Source organism: Rhea americana, unplaced genomic scaffold, assembly GCF_003343005.1.
Source record: "Rhea americana isolate MKP2758 unplaced genomic scaffold, rheAme1 scaffold_376, whole genome shotgun sequence".
NCBI classification, from domain to species: Eukaryota; Metazoa; Chordata; class Aves; order Rheiformes; family Rheidae; genus Rhea; species Rhea americana.
Window position 1 is genome coordinate 182,969 of NW_028186508.1, and position 13,299 is coordinate 196,267.

At 50.5% G+C, this 13,299-nt stretch overlaps 2 protein-coding genes across 2 annotated transcripts; both read right to left on the reverse strand.

Moving 5' to 3' along the window:
• Positions 1–2,606: 2,606 nt before the first annotated feature.
• LOC146591331 (olfactory receptor 52R1-like) lies at positions 2,607–3,962 on the reverse strand. The gene is made up of 2 exons (XM_085313071.1): positions 3,933–3,962; positions 2,607–3,515 (listed from the first exon to the last, which is right to left on the reverse strand). Exons 1-2 carry the CDS (start codon positions 3,933–3,935, stop codon positions 2,607–2,609), a joined length of 912 nt encoding a protein of 303 aa, XP_085169197.1. The 5' UTR covers positions 3,936–3,962.
• Positions 3,963–10,521: 6,559 nt separating this feature from the next.
• Positions 10,522–12,629, reverse strand: LOC146591332 (folate receptor gamma-like). Its single transcript, XM_085313072.1, has 4 exons — positions 12,489–12,629; positions 11,626–11,814; positions 11,120–11,255; positions 10,522–10,841 (listed from the first exon to the last, which is right to left on the reverse strand). The coding sequence occupies exons 1-4, from the start codon at positions 12,624–12,626 to the stop codon at positions 10,522–10,524; spliced, it is 783 nt and encodes a 260-aa protein (XP_085169198.1). The 5' UTR covers positions 12,627–12,629.
• Between the last annotated feature and the right edge of the window lie 670 nt (positions 12,630–13,299).

The window sequence follows — 13,299 nt, forward strand, 5'->3', positions numbered from 1 at the left end:
GCTATATTATGGGCTTGATGAATGTCAGATACAAAATTCTTCTGGAAATGTGATGCAAGACACCAGAACAAATCACCACAACAGTCTTTTCTAGATCTAATATTTTCTAACCCTCTTGTAACTGGAGGGAAAAAACAAACATGAATTAAGATATTAATTAGAACAAAGAAAAGGGATAAAACACCTTATTCTTATTTTGCTTTTGAACACCCTATAGCTAAACCTATTAGCATCAAGATGAGGCTCTGTAAGTGTCATCTGAGCAGGTATGAAACCTCACTGTGATGTTCCTGTTCTTCTGCATTTCAGAAACTTACCAAATTCAGCTGCAGAGATTTTGTTTTAACTGCACTGAGAAAGCCTGAGTCAGACTAATGCTTCACACAGCTGCTTATAAGATCTCTATGAAACCCCCATAGGCAGCTTGAATGAAGGAACTCAAGGGAACAGACAAAAAAAAGATAGGAAATCAACATCAAATCTGCCTTCACTTCTAGGCAAAGAGCTAGTAGCCTGTGACACACAGTAATGTTCATGAGCTTTGGGGATCAAGTCCCCGCTGTGCAAGGAGCCATATAGACACACATCTGAGAAAACTTCTCTGTGCTATATGCCTACAACATAAGGCATCACTGGGTCTAAATAAGTCTCTTGAGTCCTGGTTTGCCTGGATGTGCAGAAAAAGTTTGCTGTTGTCTGCTAGGTGATGCCATGCAGAGGAGTTTGGGACCTGCTGCTACCGATGTGCGAGAGCTGAAGCCTAGAGTTGGCAGAGCGGTGACAAATCCCATCTGCTCTTGGATATTCAAGAGATACGAAATTCATTCATGTCCTGTCACTAGTTGGGAGGGATGTATATATCTGTTCTGATCACCTGCCTGCCAGCTGTGTGTGTGTGATGACGTCACACGGTTGTGCAATGTGTCTCCTGTTCACTGCCAAGCAGAGGTGTGGTGTGGTGTAGATAGCAGTAATACAGGCACTCTTAATCTCTTTTCCCTCATTTTGTGCCTTAAGCACACTAGAGCATCTGCCCAATGCTCATTCAAAAGAAGCCCTTGTCCACAGAGCCTTTCCGTGATGGTAGCTGGCCTCTCCCAGACCAGCAGTTGCCCCATGTCTGTATATCCAGCACCTGGTCCCAGCTCTGCTCGAAGAGGTGTTCTGGGCGAAGCATCTTGTGTCATCAGCAAGTGTCTTCCAGGTTCTCACTGGTCATGTCGCAAGGATGTTGCAAAGCTTGCACATGGATCCTGTCATTTTCAGTTCTTTTACAAAGGTCCTTCCTCCAACTTATTCATCTGGGGAGAAGGTAATGGGACAGACAAGAAAGGGCCTTGACTAGAGAGAATTTGTCTTCTGTGGCCCCAGAATCCCCATCGCCTTGCTAGTCCTTACTTCCTGCTGTGTTAAGCTCTCTTTGCTGAAATTTTGGTTATGGAAACAGATTTTCAAATCAAGGGGTATCAACATCATTCTGCTTTTCAGATATTCCCCCCACAAGGTGAGAAGATACAGCAGCTAAGAGACTGTTTCACTCTGATTCTGGAGGGTATGATGTCAGCAAAGGGCTCCCGCCTTTCAAACTTGGTGGATTATCTCAACACGGTGTATTGCCTCCTCATCACACTCTCAGCAGTTCTCCAAGGGGCTGGATCCTTCTAAGCTCTAGGTCACTTTTATTTTCTGTCCTCAGTCTGGGGTAGGTCTGTTCCTTCCCAGGGAAGTGAATGGTGCCTGAGGAACCTCTACTCATGTTGGAGGGAGCTTGGAGGGTCTGGCTGATGTTGTGTCACTGACAGTGGCAGGAGACAAGTGTTCAGGGAAGGAACAAGAACGCTGCAGGAACCAGGGGATAATTTCTCTGTTAGYTTCTTTCAATCTGAGGCTTGGACACTTCCTGAACTAAGAGCAGGATTTTGTGATGAATATTCCTTAATGGATTTTTTCCCTGAGGATTTGTCTTGTCGTTCAGTTAAGACTCTGCAGACTTCTGGCATTTGCAACTTACTCTGACATRTCCCCTTAATCCTGTTGTATGAAAAACACCTCTTGTAATTGGTTTTAAATCAGCCACCTGCTATTTTATTTAACGCTTCCTTATTCTGGCATTAAAAGAGACAGAAAATTACTCTCAAATGTCCTGTTAAAGTCATGGAATTTTACAGACTGCTTCCCTACCCTATCAGTCATCTCTCTTCCAGATGAAGGAGAAGAAGATAAAGTAGGGTAGTGTGAGGATGTGTGCCCAAATCCCTGAAGAGAGTGGTCATGGGAAAGCAGTAGCCATTGGCTATTGGGGGGGGTTTACATAGATGTATATTTTAAAAAAAWTGTGCAATGTCAGTGCCCCCTCCCCGACTACCAGCAGGCGAGCGAAGAATCAGAGGGTCTGCACATATGAAGGTAGACACATACACAGGCAAGGGCACTTCACAGTGAGCCCCACACAGGGAGGACAGGGGCAGTGAAGGGCAGTTTTAGGAAGGTCCTCAAAGGGGTTTCCCTTCGTAGAARGGGGGCCAATGCAGTGCAACATACCAGCACTCAGCTACCACAGTGACAGCCACCGGGTCTCAGCAGGCAAGCAGTCAGAGAGAGGTGAGTCAGGTTCCCTTCCGCTGTAAGAAGAGGAGGACCACTCTGTCGCGGATCTGYTTGGTTCTCACTCCATAAACAATGGGGTTTAACATGGGGGGCACCAGCAGGTAGAGATTGGCCACCAGTATATGGACATGGTGAGGGATGCTCTGGCCAAACCGGTGGGTGAGGAACGTAAAGAGGGCAGGGATGTAAAGTGCCAAGATGACACAGACGTGGGATGCACAAGTGCTGAAGGCCTTGAGCCTTGCCTCTGTGGATGGCAGCCTCATTACTGCTCGAAGGATCATGGTGTAGGACACAACAATCAGAGTCACATCAAACCCAGCCACCACAAAAGCCACAAAGAGGCCATAAATGACATTGACTCTGGTCTCCCCACATGCCAGCTTCACCACAGCCATGTGCTCGCAGTAGGAGTGGGAGATGACGTGCTGCTGGCAGAAGGACATCCTGCGGAGCAGGAAGCAGATGGGACTGACGAGGATGACCCCACGCACCAGCACCACGCTCCCGAGGGTCAGCACCACCGGCATGGAGAGGATGGTGGAGTGCCGGAGTGGGTAGCAGATGGCAACGTAGCGATCCCAGGCCATGGCTACGAGCACCCCTGACTCCACTGACGAGAAGGTGTGGATGAAGAACAACTGARTAAGGCAGGAGAGAAACCYGATCTGCCYAGAGCCYGTCCAGAAGATGCTGAGCATTTTGGGTAGAGAGGTTGTGGAGAGGACGAGGTCAGTGAAGGCCAGCATGGCCAGGAAGAGGTACATGGGCTCGTGCAGGCTTGGCTCTGTCTTTATGAAGACAAGCAGGGTGATGTTCCCCAGCACAGCAATGGCATACATAATGCTGAAGGGGAAGGCAATCCAGAACTGCTCCTTCTCCAGGCCAGGGATGCCAACCAGGAGGAAAGTGGGAGAGTGGGARAAGGCGGTAGAGTTCAGAGATGACATGASTGGGCTGGAGAAATGGTGCTGCTGGGAGCAAACATCCAAGAACCTGTGAAAGCATGTGCATTTGTCAGCTGACAGCAGAGCAGCAGAGGTCGTGGTGGGGCTGTRGCTCACACAGGGCCCAGCTACTTGGCTGGCAAAGGAGAGGGCAAGGAAACGGATTTTCTCTTCCTTTCAGGTGGCCATGGCTGTAAGGAGCCAGAACATGTTTTACTTTTGCTCCCGGAACGCAGGGGTGAAGCGCAACCTGAGCACGTCCACAAAGGACAACAGAGCAGGAGAGTGACTCGTGGGGACRGCAGGGCTGCTGCTCAGAAGGGCCCCGACCTGCCGTCAGGACTGCAGGGAGTTAATGAAGGCAAAGGCCAAATCCTGCATTGCCGGTGGAAGAGTGCTGTGCAGGAAAGGGGGTTGGGAGAGGCTGTGTAGGGGGAGCTTTGCAGGGCAGGGCTTGGGGTCCTGGCGGAGAACATGATGCCCATGAATCCGTGGCCGGTGCTCACAGCAGAGTGGCCAACTGCCCCCAGGGCTGTGCTGGCAGCAGAGCTATGAGTGGRGCCAATGCCACAGCTGCAGCCCTGCTCAGCTCTGCTGGGGCCACGTGTGGGCACTGGAGCCAGTCTGCACCCCCCAGGATGAGGCTGCAGGCAGCCCCTTGCAGTCACAGGTGGGTCGGGGCTGGAGCCTGGGCCACGAGAGAGGCCAAGAGCTGCGTGCGGGAAGTGGGAGAGGAGGGGGTCTCATCCGCACTGGGACTCCTTGCGGGGAGGGAAGCCAGAGCTGGAGCCTCCTCAGGGGGGCCCAGAGCCGGCTGCGAGGCGGCAGCACAAGCTGCAGTGGGGATAGGTCCCACTAGGCGTGAAGAAGTGCTTTTCCCCAGGCAGCCGTCAAGCACTGGGAGAGGAGCCCAGACATCCTGCTGCAGCTCCGTCTTGGAACACATTCAAAGCCCAGCTGGACACAGCTCTGAGCAGCCGCCTCTGYGGGACAGGACTTGGAGTGCAGTGCTGGGCCTGAGGTCTCCAGAGGTCCCTCCAATATATGATTCTTTCTTTTTTTCTCTCCATTCTGCAATGCTGTGATCCTGGGGTTGGGGCAAACAACAGCTCTGTTCAGTGAGTCGCTTGCTTGTTTTGCTCCTGCAGSTCATGGCTTGGGCATTGCTGCAGCTGCCTCTGTCAACCTGCCCCACAGGTGGGAGAAGCAGGGTGTCCCTCTGGAAACAACAGGGCTTAAATACTACAGCCCAGGGGAGCAACCTGGAGCTCGAGCAAGTTCAGCTGTCCTGCCTTGCAGCAGTGCCACAGGCACAACCAYGGGGTGCTTTTTGTGACAAAATGGGGGTCCTCGCCATCTGCAGAYGTACTCATGACTCTGGAGGGGGTGCCAGAGGATGGGGCGGTGGCCCCATGGCAAGTGTGGCTGCCCACCCTACAACCTGCCTCTGCTCAGCACTTTTCCCACCCCTTCTGGAGGAAGCTCTGCTCTCAGCCCCAACGTACCTGCAGGCTGAACACTGCTGCGGGAGGAGGTGCCGCGTGTTTGAGATGGGGCCACCGACTTGAAGATTGGGACTCATTACAGCACGTGCCCTTGTAACAGCGTTGTAGTCCCAGCCTTTGGAGGCCCAGGCTGGRCACCCTGGTCGGGGACAATGCCAGAAAGCACAGCTGGGGAGGTGAATTTGGGGAAGGTCACRGAGGGTTCTTCTCATCAAGTATGCCGTAGCTGGTTTGGGAAGATGCACCTCTGCCAGGCTGCCTCTGCACATAGCACAAGGCAGCTTGGAGAAGAAATTGGGGCTCTGGGCTGCAAGCTCCATCTGCAAGCTTCTCCTGGTCCAGGTTCAGAGGCAGAAGGGYCGTAAGCTCCACAGCTCTGTCCTCACAACAGCTCTCCGGCTCTGGGCCCCTTAGTGCCTGCCAGGCACGGAGACATCTCCAGTGGAGCATTTGGGCTGCAGTGTTACAGCTCTTGCACCCTTCCTTGCCCTCCCACTGCACTCGGTCGATCGGTCACAGAGCTCCCCCACAGCAGCCACACTCCTGCGCTGCCCATGGTTGCTGAGGAAGCATCAGATGCTCCAAGGAGAGGCTGCTGATGGCCTCAGGGATGCCAGAGCTCAAGGCTGAGTGCAGAGGGACACGCAGGACAGCTCTACTTGCTCTGCCTCCACTGCCGAGTCCCTAACAGGGCYAAATTCTTACAGGCTAGGGCATTTCCATGTTTTCATCACCCCTACCCCCACTCCACCCCCAAACAGCACCTTGTTCCCCTTTCTGTACAGATTCATTCTCCTGAGAGCATCGTGATCAATGCACAAAGCTCTCAGGAGTTCGTATYCTGCATTGCAGGGAGAGAGGAAGAAAACCAGCAAGACCAGAATACAAGGGGGCTCCTTCCTCCAAGGAAGTCCATATAGCACAGCCCGAGGCAGCCCAGACATGGGAGGGTGGCCTGACCCCAAAGCTCTCACCTGTGCCCTGCTCCTGCAAGGAATGCGGGTCCACTGCTGCAGGGGCAAGGGTGGAGCCGCAGGAGGAGGGCTCAGCTGCCCGAGAGCCRGGACCTGGAGGTATTTAACAAGTCTGCCAAGGAGTCCCTGGAGGGCCATGACGCAGGTGAGAGATGCAGTCCCCAGGCGTGCCCGCAGTGGGCTCAGAGGCACACACTGCAGCCAAAGCCCTTCCTCAGCCAAGGCCAGTGTACAGYTGCCCAGGATGTTTGGAGAGGGGCTGCAGTCTTCAGCGCAGCATGGCCAAGGCATCCAGGACTGATCCAAATTCAGGCACAGCTGGTGGTGCAGGAAGCAGCACACTGACCTTCCCCTAGGTTGCTCTTGGTCCTTGAGGATGCCGAGAGAAAAGCAAGGGGGAGGCTGTGGCCGCAGCACCTGACTTTGCTCCCACACTTGGCACAGCGAGAATGGCATTTTATGCCCTCATCCAGCCCATTTCTACCTGCCAGTCCYGTGCCCCCGCCACGAGCAGCTGACTAGTGGTAGACTTGGCCCTGTCTGTCTGTGCTAGCTAGGGCCTTTTGCAGCATGACTACAGGCCAGTTCACCGTGGCCACCAGTGCCGAACAGGAGCACCCTYAGGATCCTTCTCATCTCATCCCTTCGCGGCCTAAGGTCTCATTTGCCATTTCCCGTGCCTGCAGAGTTTGCCTTGCTGTGTCCACCTCACTGCACTGCTCCCTGCACACGCAGATCCTGCAGCGTGAAAGAGGCAACCCCAATGCTTCCCCTTTCCTACGGAGTGCTGCTGTGCCCTCCCCATGCTGACTCCTGTCGGTCATTCCCGACCCTCTTTTCTCTGGTGTTTGAGCCCCCACAGACTATCCTGCTTCAGCAAGGGGCTGAGACACAGAACCAAACCCTGCCAGCTCGGGCTAGCATGCAGTTCAGCTTCCTGTGCACGTTGAGGAGACCAGAGCACAACTGCCAAAAGGAATACCAGTCAGGAGAGTCATCCAACATGGCTAACTGCTCACTTTAAACCAACCAAGTGCAAGTGACCCAGTATTTACCCCAGGTATGCAATACACGTAAGGTTCTGCCACATTTTTCTACTTGTTGTGGGGGCAAAGCCAGTACTTAAGTAATTTTTGGTGTTAGATCAGGGCTATCAACACAGACCATAGCAGGAGATTGTCCCCACACAGAACATTCACAAGAAAGGCACACACACAGTGTGTGGCACATGGAAACAGTGAAAGCACACTAAATAATTGTTGCTTGCATTTGCCTTGTCCTGTTGAGGTGCACTGCCCAAGGCATGTACACCAAGCACAGCGTGGAAGAGAGCCGGGGAAAGCTGGCAGCTGAGGAAGCTGCAGAAACRGCCAAACTTTAATTCACCATTTTAACTGGAAGGTGCTGCCAGCCAAGATGAGCTGCCTCTCTGTGCYGATCTCATCAGAGAGCTCCTCTGCCACTTGCACTCTCCAAGAGCTGCTAGACTGCCGCAAGTGCGTTAGGCAGGAGAGGAAGAGTAATGACAGCTCCAGCTACGTGAATGTCTCGCATAGGGAGAATAAGAAGTAGACTACACGCGCATCAGTCCACCCCAATACTCACAGCAGCTCTAGTACAGACAGCTCTTTGGCCTGGCTCACCTCYACACAGCAGTAAGGGGGGCAGGCAAAGACAGTGAAGCAATGTTGGGCCAGTCCGATGGGCAGCAGTTTCAGCATATCATGTGAAATCAGYGCTTTCCTGTCCCTGTACAGCTGTGGATAGCGTCTTTTCAAGTAATTAAGTAGTTAGAGCAAAGATAGCCAGCTGAAGAGACTTCTGTAAAATTCTGTTCAGTTCAACCCATTTCTGGACTTATTCRTAAGAAAACTGCCAGAGAAATAATGAGTCAAGAGTGGTATTTAGCATGCTAGGATTAACGCATGAAAGACTGCTAAGTTGAACCCTATCTAAACAAGGTGTGTTCAATATAGAAGTTAGATCAGGTGCAGTTTTGAACCTTTTTAGCTCAGTTCAGGGCTGAGCAGATAAACTTCACCTGTTATGCCCAAYGGACACTGATCTAACAACCTCTTCTCCTCAAGTGTCTTATCTCTAGCACAGCTTCACTAAAGCAGAAGTTTCCTGTAGTATAGAGAGTTGTCCCTGCTCAAGTAATAACATTGACATGTTCACTCTGTTCACATGGCTGCTTTTCTATCTGTCATTAGGCACTGCAAATCACTACAGCTCAAAGGATTTTTACAAGTTAAAAACTGAAGCCTCCATAAAAAAAAGCAGAAAGAAATACAATACAACCATAAAAAAAGAGAAGAGACAAGTAAAAGCAAGAAGAGCGTGAAAACTAATTTCTCTGCTATCAAATCACAAGGTGCTCTGCACAGCTAGCATCATAGACAAACTCTAATCAGTCATGACCAGTATGGGTAGTAATTTGCACACAAGCTTGCAGAAGCTCAGATCCAACCTGGTAGTAGACAGTTGTGCAGTTCCCCACAAACAGCACAAAGCAATCAGAAAAGATGCAGTCAGCTGTACCCATCTGCCACTCCAGGGCTGCTCTCAGGGTTAGCACACCAAAGCCCTGCCAGTCAGCACTGCTCCATGTTGACACACTGCAGCGTGGATGCTCTGCAGTGCATGAATCCCCCCATACCTATGAAGAACCTCTCCCAACCTCACACAGTAGAAGTATGAGGGTGCAGCCTAGCCTGGAAAGTGAGGACCACCACATTGCTGTTGGCAGTCRTGACTATGGGACTCTTCCAGCAGGAATCAAGGGGCAGAGAGAAAAGTAACTGCAGTTGCAGACCAATTTGTTTCCCCTATGGAAGGCCCAGATTTCACACAGTCACTTGCAATAAGCAAAATGGGGCTATTCCCATGCCTGTCAATAATAGCAGCACTAGAACTAGTGAAGTGCCCAGGGAGCAAGTGGCTACAACTAAAGACTAATAAAGCARTTTTGTTAGGTTTTCTTGTTAGCTTTTTTCTTCAAAGGCCGAGATCCTAGAATAGCTTCAGTAGACAACACAGTGAAGCTAGGAAGTGTCTGTGTCTGATCATAAAGCAACCAAGAGTAATCAGCTACAGTGGAGGTTGTACGATTAGAAATGCATAGAGCAATAAAACACACACTGTTAGGAATAGCTGCTTTGGTTTAAAAATTCCTTAAAGCAGTAGAAGATAAAGCTCTGAAGACTATGGACATTGGACAATCTAAGCCCCCTGAGCATTTTCCCATTACTTCCCCCTCAAGTGCATTTCACAAGTTGAAGTTCTGCTAGAAACTTGTTTCCTCTTCAGAAGGAAAGTAAAAGAGTCAGTACAAGCCTTTACACAGCTACTTATGAAGTCTGAAAATCCCATTGGGAGGTTGTGAACAGTTACCCCACAGCAAAAAAAAAATAAATAAATAAATAAGTGACAGATATACAGCCAGAAACAGGTTACAGGCAGGGGGAAGGAGAGCCATACAAGTCAACCTGACCTTTGAAGCACAGGTGCAGCAAAGGAAGCTTTCAGAGTACATCTGTTTGAAAGCGTGCATTTTCATTCCTAGCTCAGGGAATGTGTCTGAGGAACATCATRGCAGAACTGTCCTAGTCCTGCAGCTGTTCAATTTGTGGTGAGCTATTACAGCTATTTGCCTTTAGCTCCAGAAATCCACACACAGATCAGCCTGCACCTGGCTTTGGGAAGCCATCTCCAAGGGAAGGAAAAGGGCATTGGAGAATAGCTAAGGCTAGGGACAGAAGCACCCATGATGTCTTGCTTCTTGTTAYGCCTAGGCTTGCAAGAGCACCAGCGTGGACAAGCAGAAAGCCAYGTCTCTCCTCCAGTGGGATGGAGCAGAGCACAGCACCCAAGAATCTCCCAGGGCATGTGAGGTAAGGCTGCAGCTTCCCTTCCCCCAGAAGGGTTTCTTCATYTATAAAAACCCTGTCCAGGTCAAAACAGTAGGCTTATTTCACACCCAGAAACCTGTTACTTCCTCAATAGTATTTATTTCAACTTCAGTTGAACAAGGCCAATTAAGAACACTTATTATCACTCTTCACCCTTCAGAGATCTGGAGAGGAGTCCAAGAAACCCAGCACCAGAGCTCAGCTGAGGACCATAAACAGCAATGCCAAATTAGAACACAGCTGTCAGAGCCTGTCCTAAAGACAGGAGAAGCTGAGCATGTGGTGGGAACAGATGTGCTGAAAGAGCAACACATCCTATGCCAGAGCAAAGTGTAGGACTTCCCTCCAGAGCATGGCAGAGAAAGTGTCCTTCACCACTACCTGTAAGCAGAGGCAGACAAAGTCCAACAACAAAATTCATGTCAAGCACTTACTGGCCTGTACAAACAGTTCAGACAGATCTAAGTGTTATCCATGCCTTCTCTTGCAGGACAGCTCATTTCAGAGTGGCCAAGACCCTTGGAAAAGCTATTAGAGGGATCCCCCACCATCCACAAGGCCAACAGCTCCTGGGTTCCTAGGGAAGCATCACAAGGGCAAGAGGCAGCAGAACCAGGGCTGGCCATGGCAAAGCACATGCAGCTTTGCCTGTCTCAGCAGGAGTCATGTTCTTCATCCAAGCAGAAGATCTCTTCTTCCAAGCATAGTATTTTGCCACAAGCACATTAGGGTTTCCCTGGGCAGGATCAAACCACATCTGGATGCAGCGCCCACTGCCCCGGYGCTCTGTGGTGTATTTGTAGGAGTTGGACCAGATCTTCTCACACAAGTCAGCAGGTCGTGGGAAGACATGGGAGAACGGCCTGCACATGGAGCCCCAAGGACAGCGGTTTGTTCCTAGAGACAAACAATACCAGAAGGACCCTTGTGACTGAACACATTTTGGTTCTTTCCTCCCATGCAAAGGGGTGGGCCACTAGGTAACAGCCTGCCCACAGCTCATTACCACATACATGCTGGTGGACTRTGGCTTGACTACGTTCTAGTTTGCAACCCTCAAGAAAAAGTGAGAGCAACTAACTGTTTTGGCTTTGACCACAGGGCAGGCAGCAGTGACACTCCCAGGTTTTTCTTGGCAGAGATGAGAGAAGGCTTGTTCCAGAGAGCCCACTAACCTGTTGCCCAGTTCCAGCCCTTGTGCCAGTTCTCTTTGCAGGTGACATAGTCTTTGCAATCCTCCCACCACTCCTCGCAGTCCTCTTTGCAGAGTGGTACATTGAGAATCCTCTCCCGACGCCAGCTGCTGTCAGCCTCCAAGAGAAGAGGGCAATACACATTGGTAGTGCCCCTCAAAAGCCAGCGGCTCTGCTACATCCCAGAGTTCCTCTGAATCCCCCTTCCAGCCTTTTCCCCAGGCTCCAGAGCTGGCCTCCTAAAGTTACAGTCTCAGTAAACATATCTTGATAAAGAACATTTAGTATCAGCCTCTCTGTGTACTTAAGCAGACAATAGCAAAGTCATTTGTTAGTCTAGCTATCAGATGAAAAGGCTCAACATTCCTGGAGAGCACATGTCCCAGCCCACATCCAGGCATGCAACAGCCTAACATACAGGCACCAATATATATCATAGGACCAGCACAAGCTCCATTGCCTCAAATCACAGTAGAACTGATACCTACCTTGTCAATCCAAGGCCCCAGGTTGGGTGAGCACTCATACAAGCATGTGTCCTGGATGAAGTGCCTCTTGCACTTGGGTGGCATCACCCCACAATGGTTCCAGTTGAAGTTGTAGAGATAGGACTGGTCTTTGTGGGCTTCTGAGCTGGTGTTGGCTGTGCAGCAGGCATTGTCCTTCCAGGGGGAACACTGCAATGAAGCAGGAGACAGGCCCATCAGGAAGGCCAGGCAGCAGCTGAAATTAGTCAGAGGCTGCTGCAGGCGCCAGCTCCCTGCACTGCCTCCAGCAAGAKCATTTGCTCTTCTGCAGCAGCTCAAGGGTACTTCAAACTGCAGAGCTTAGATCTGCATCAGAGCAAGAGGGGGACCACAAAGATCAGATCCTAGCCTAGATCACACACACAAGATTGGCACCACAGAACAGAAACAAAAGCTCCCTGCTTCCAGGGAAGCAACAGAAGCTGCCTGCTGAACACTGGCTGGCTGTTTGGCCTGTCCCCACTAAGAGCTGGGGACCAGAGCTCTCAATGAGTAGAAAGCAGCTCTAACAGAGGGATCAGAAGAGAATCTTGCCATCATTTATCTCACTGATCTCAGGTAGCTGAGCCTTGAGGGAAAGTGTCTTAGTGGCACCACCACCAYCTTGTCTGCTACAGCCTTTTGGTGGAAGGGGCAAACAAGTCAGCCTCATACACAGCACAGACTATCTTTCCCAGACAAGAAGCTGCTAAGCCCAGAGCTCCACACTAGCATCTTTGATCTGGGAAAGCAGGCAGAGGGGACCCAGACAATCCCAACTGACATATCCCAGACTGCAAGAGTGATAGTTGGACAGAGACATCACCAAGACAGCAACATCATACCTGGCCATACAGCAGCCCCTCTGGGCCAGGCTTAGTTTTATGGTGCTTGGCATCCATGCAGATATTCAGCAGTGGGTCCTTGGCAGTAGTCACTATGAAGGCAGCCAGCAGCACAAGCAGCACCTGCCCTGCTGCCATCTCCACAGAGGCAGGAGAACAGTAAAGCTGCACAGGCAAAAGGGTTGTTAGCAATTCACAGCACCAAGAAACATGGCAGTGCTCCAAAGAAAGTCTGCAAGGTCAGCCTGATGTTATCTCTGGACAGGCTGTCACTAATTGACAGTCAGCCTCTGAAATCCCACAAGGCACCATGATCAGCAAGACAATGCTCTGTTAGATCCTTTCAAGCTGGATTCCTTTTTACACTAAGCCAGCCCACYGTTTAAGTTCAGAGCTCTCAGAGTCCAAGCTTCACACAAGCTAGACATCCCCAGTGATGTTTTTAGCTAGTGGTTCAGAAGAGGCAGTTAAGAGCAGTAGCATGCCAACACCTTGCCTGGACCAACAACTACAAGAAGCCCACCTTGTTTTCAGGAATAGCTCAAAAGAAAAAGGCATTTGTTTCATTTCATCTGCAACTCAGAGCCATTACAGAGCCAGAACTAAGGACTTCATAGGAGAAGAGATTTGATAAATATGAAACAGCTTCATATAAAGATGTCTTAGCCTCTCCTTCTTATCCAGGAGATAAGAGGAATGCTACTCCCTCATGTTCCTTGTCAATGCAGGATAACAGTGTAGAACTGCCACTTATAGGAAAAATTTTTCAAAGCACAGAAAGAATATACACTGCTTACAACATTAAAAGCAG